The sequence below is a fragment of the Myotis daubentonii genome, chromosome 16 (genome assembly GCF_963259705.1).
Source record: "Myotis daubentonii chromosome 16, mMyoDau2.1, whole genome shotgun sequence".
Classification (NCBI taxonomy): Eukaryota; Metazoa; Chordata; class Mammalia; order Chiroptera; family Vespertilionidae; genus Myotis; species Myotis daubentonii.
Genome location: NC_081855.1, coordinates 6,905,553 through 6,910,150, shown reverse-complemented (window position 1 = coordinate 6,910,150; position 4,598 = coordinate 6,905,553). Strand labels below are relative to the sequence as shown.

The 4,598-nt window shown below is 54.7% G+C and overlaps 1 protein-coding gene across 1 annotated transcript; it reads left to right on the top strand.

The window, feature by feature from the left end:
• The first annotated feature begins 737 nt into the window (after positions 1 to 737).
• On the top strand, positions 738 to 1,631 carry LOC132219345 (phosphofurin acidic cluster sorting protein 2-like). The gene has a single exon (XM_059671708.1). The coding sequence runs from the start codon at positions 738 to 740 to the stop codon at positions 1,629 to 1,631; it is 894 nt and encodes a 297-aa protein (XP_059527691.1).
• The last annotated feature ends 2,967 nt before the right edge of the window (positions 1,632 to 4,598 follow it).

The following is a 4,598-nucleotide window of genomic DNA, read 5'->3' as shown; positions in this document are numbered from 1 at the left end:
AGGCTCTGCACCGTCGGTATGACATTGTGCTGAGCTCTAGTGACAGTAGCCTAGACACAGAGGACGATATCAGTGTCCCCAGCACCCCAAAGCCCAAACTCAGACGATACTTTGACAGCATGTCAAGTGATAGCAGCTCTGACTCAATGGCCCACAGAATTTGCTCCCCTGGGAAGCAGCTGGCACAGCTGGAGGACAACCGGGAGGCAGGGTCCTCCGCCCAGCATTGGTTCACCAAGAAGCTGCCATCCATAGTGCGCTTCACCAAGTCTCTGGTCCTGCCCTCCAGCAGGTCCAAGAGGAAGCAGGCTGGCCACTGGGGCTGCGACACAGCCCGGAATGAGTGGGTCAACAGACTGGACAACGAGAGCCCAGACCCACAGAGCCAGCGGCAGATCCCCAGGAAGCCCGTCCGTGACCAGCTCAGCAACATCCTCATTTCCCAGGACAAGATGCCCGAGAACATCATCCTGGTCAACACCTGCGACTGGCAGGGCCAGTTACTTTCGGACATCCTGCAGGGGCACACGCTGCCCGTGGTGTGCACTTGCTCCACAGATGACGTCCAGGAGGCCTTCAGCATCATCGTCTCCCACATGCAGAGATACTGCAACTGCAATTCCCAGGCCCTGACGCCTGTGAAGATGGCGGTGGCAGGGGCACAGCCCTACTTCAGCGCTGTGCTGCGGGTCTTCGTGAGGCAGCTGTCCCAGCAGCCACCCCAATGGCTAGACTACATGCGCTTCCTGGTCATCCCGCTGGGTCCCCACCCCTTGGCCAGCTACCTGGGCTCCATGGATTGCCGCTACAACAACTTATTCCAGGACCTGTACTGGCGGGACATGTTCAACAACCTGGAGTCTGAGAACACCTTGCAGGACACACAGGACGTTGTGTCGAGAATCTCTGAGTACGTTGCGGGGGCCAACTGTGTCTACCTGCTGCCCATTGCTGAGGCCATTCTCATGTCTAAGCAGCAGCGCCCCAATGAAAAGTCCACACAGCTCATCCCCTTTGTGGGGGCAGTGAAGGTTGGAAGAGTGGAACCATCTGCAGCCATGTCAGGAGGCTCAGATGATGTAGTCCTCTCATGGTGCGGTGAGCTTCTGTCCCCTACCGGGAAGGCCTCACCCAACACACTCTCCCCCACATCAATGAGTGGGGGCCTGTCCTCCACCAGCCAGAGTGTCCATGCACAGATGATGGAGCTGCAGGTGGATTACTGGACAGCAGTCCAGCCAATAGATACAAAGAGAGTCGCAGAGAAGAAACAGCTGCCTACCACCAAAAACACACTCAAGTGCTTCTTCCAGTCTGTCCATGTCAGCAGGCTGCCCCGCAGTGGTGAGGGCACAGCAACACCTGCCATGTCCATGACTGTGGTCACCAAGGAGAGAAAAAAGAAGGCGCCCAAGAAAACCACGGACGAGGATGTGGAGTCCCAAAGCCAGTGCATCCAGGGCATTGGTCGCCTGGTTTGCAGGGCCAAGCACCAGCAGAGCATGCTGCCGGTCGTCATCGATGGCGTGGAGTGGAATGACGTGGCGTTTTTCCAGTTGTCCGCCCAGTGGTCCTCCCACGTCAAGCACTTCCCCATCTGCATCTTCGGACACAACAATCCCACCTTCTAGCCCTGCCCCTCCCCCTGCCCTTCACTCTGCCTTGGCCAAGACCAGAAGGACCCAGCTGCTTTTCTGTGAACAGTTCAGTTTACTACAGACACAGACCCTGGGAACCCAAAGAGAATGTGCTCACAGCCTGGAACCTAAGGGGGTTGCCCCTCACTGGGAGCTCCTCAATGCTCTGTTCAGTAACCAGAACGCTGTGGCGGGTGGGACTCAGGAGGGCAGTGTTGAGCTGGAGCATCATGGAAGATGTGTTTTGGCCTCAGGATGCCCAACATTCTCAGTGAGAAGGGTTCTGGCCTTGAAGAACTGCCCTTCCAGGAAGCCAGGACTCTGCTTCCCTGGGAGACAGCTCCAACCTGTGCCCAGACTCAGAGGTCGGCAGCCAGAGGTCAGTTACTTTCGGACATCCTCAGTGAATTCAAGGTGTTGGCAGCCTTCTAAGCAGAACTTGGAGTCCAGTCAGCCCAGGCCTGGGAAACAGCTGCCGGACAGCAAACTGGTCTAGCACCACCTACTCAGGGTTACCAGTGAACTTCAGCCTCACAGGCAGAAAGAAAAAAGACCTGTATGGTGCACATCGCCCTAGCACACTGGCTAGACAAAGTGGTCGATTACCTGAGGAGGGAACCCACTTTCGTTCCTGTTACTACAGAACATTTGTTACCACCCAGCAGCAGTGGAACCAATTATTGACCAGGTGAGCCCCTCCCCTCCAGAGCACATGCTCACCAGGCCACCTGTTGGCTGTTTGCCTTCAGGTCACTGCAACTCTCTGAGTGTTTGTTCCTCTGAAACCTCGGAGAAGCAGGGAGCAGGCTCATAGGGCTATTGTAGGGACTGGCTGGGTTCCTCCCTGGTAAGTGTTCTCTGGGAGCCTAGACCGTGGAGAGGTCTGCTGGAGGGGCTGTGATTGAACCAACTGGTCATTTTCTCTTTCTGTTGAAGAAGCCACTGCCAAATTGTGATTCTCTTTGGGGCCTTGGGTTTAGCTCTTTTCTAATATTACAAAGAGATTGGAGATACTATTAGGGGTCTCTGTCCCAGGTGAATCCAGATTAGAGATGCCAGGGGTGAGCAGTCGGGCCCAGGGTCAGCCAGCAATCTGAGATGGGGCTGGTTTGGGCTCATTCAATCAGCACGTATATTAGAAGCCCTGCCAGGTACAGAAATGTTTCTAGGCACTGACCATAACCCAGTGCTCAGAGCAGACACCAAGCCTGCACTCCAGAGCTTCCTTCTGGGAGGGAGCGATTCAGTCCCACTAGGCTGCACAGGCTCATAGTGTAAACAGGACACCTGATGTGACGTCCTCCTGGCCTCCTCTCCCTATGGCTGCATCTTCGCGTATTGTGAAGAGGATGGTAAAGCTCTGTTCAGCAGAAAACGTGAGTCAGTTTTGGATCAGATCCATGAGGGGAGTATGGAGACTGTGAATTCAAGGTGTTGGCAAAACCATGGATCCCACTCATGGTGGGATTTATGCAAGAGGCAGAGGTCGGAGGGCTTCCCTAGAAAAAAGGACGAGTCAGAGAGCTGTGCAAGTGGATATGGGTGGTGTGGGCGACTGGGAAGGTCAGTGGACAGACAGCCCCTCAGACAATTCATAGCCTTCCACTCCTAATTCTAGCCCAGTCTGCACCCCTATCCCGGGACCTTGCTCCCTAATCTGGTAGAACCTCCACAGTGGCAGCTTGGGGTACCCCACCCTGTGGGAGTTGAGTTTCAGTGGGAGGCAAAGAACCACACAGGACAGCTAGTGACAGAGGCAGCATGTAGGTGCAGGAGCTAAAGTTTGAGGTGATAGGAAGGCCCTGGGGTTTGTTTGATTGCTCACTGGTCAGTATTCCTGAAGCACCTGCTCAGTGCCAATCAGTGACATGAACTGGGTGGACACCAGCCCTCTCAGTCCTAATGGGAGGGAACAGGGACACTGGGAGAGCATGTCAGGTTCCCCTGAAGAGAGGGACAGGTGGTTCCCTCATTGATCCAGAGCTGTCAGGTAGGAGGGCTTCATGCCAACCATTCCTGGGTGACCAGGCCCATCTCTGCCAGGACTGCCAGACTGAAGGTGGACAAGGAGTAGGTCGGGCTTCTGGATGGGCAGGAGCAGCAGGCACAGGACCCCAGGCTCTCTGAGTGGTGCTGTGGGAGGGCCGTGTGGAAGGGAAAGGCAGGCCTCACATTCTGCTGCTCACCTATCTCTCTCCCCAGGGCCAACTCCTGCATCCTGAGCATCTGGCTGGACCAGCACCTTCAGAATTTCCCAGCCTGATGATGCTGTTGGCTTCCATAGAGCTCAACTTGCAGTCTCCTACCTGCCAAACCAGGCCCAGTGCCTCAGCGGGAGCACCTGAGCCCACTGAGGCCGAGACAGGAGGAGGAGGAGGCCTCCGGGGGTGGCGTGGGTGAGTGTGCCTTTGGAAGGCACACAAAAGGCAGTGAGGGTGGTAACATGTCCTCTTCTTGCATCTACAGAACCAGCTCCAGAAGAACATCAGGAAAACCCTCAAGGGCAACGCCACCCTAGTGGCCTCTCCAGTGCCAGAGCCGGATCCAGGCCCAGCTTTCACTGAACTTCAAGAGGCAGAAGAACCACCTGCAGCATTTGAGCAACTCACCCCAGCATCTGTGCGGCCTGTGGTGCTAGATCCCGGGCCAGAGCGCATGTCAGCAGAGATAGCAGAGAGGGCACCCTCCTAACCCCATTTAGACACAGTGTTAAATGTTTAATATTCTTGTTAGATATGTTTATAATTTTATTATATTTTTATGATATTTAATAACATACAGTGTACCGTAGAGAAAATATACTGAAATATTCCTAAACAGAAACTTAATTTAGAGTCTATAAAATTTAACCCTAAAAACCCTCAAAGCTTTGAGCAAGTTTGTTTTTCTGGACCCTGACCCACCCAGGGAGAACTGCCCTCACCTTCTCCACCTGCCCTTCCTGGAGCCAGGACTCTGCTT

What these genes read in the sequence shown, in the direction of transcription:
- LOC132219345 (XM_059671708.1), top strand. Translation starts at nt 738, where the DNA reads ATGCGCTTCCTGGTCATCCCGCTGGGTCCCCACCCCTTGGCCAGCTAC.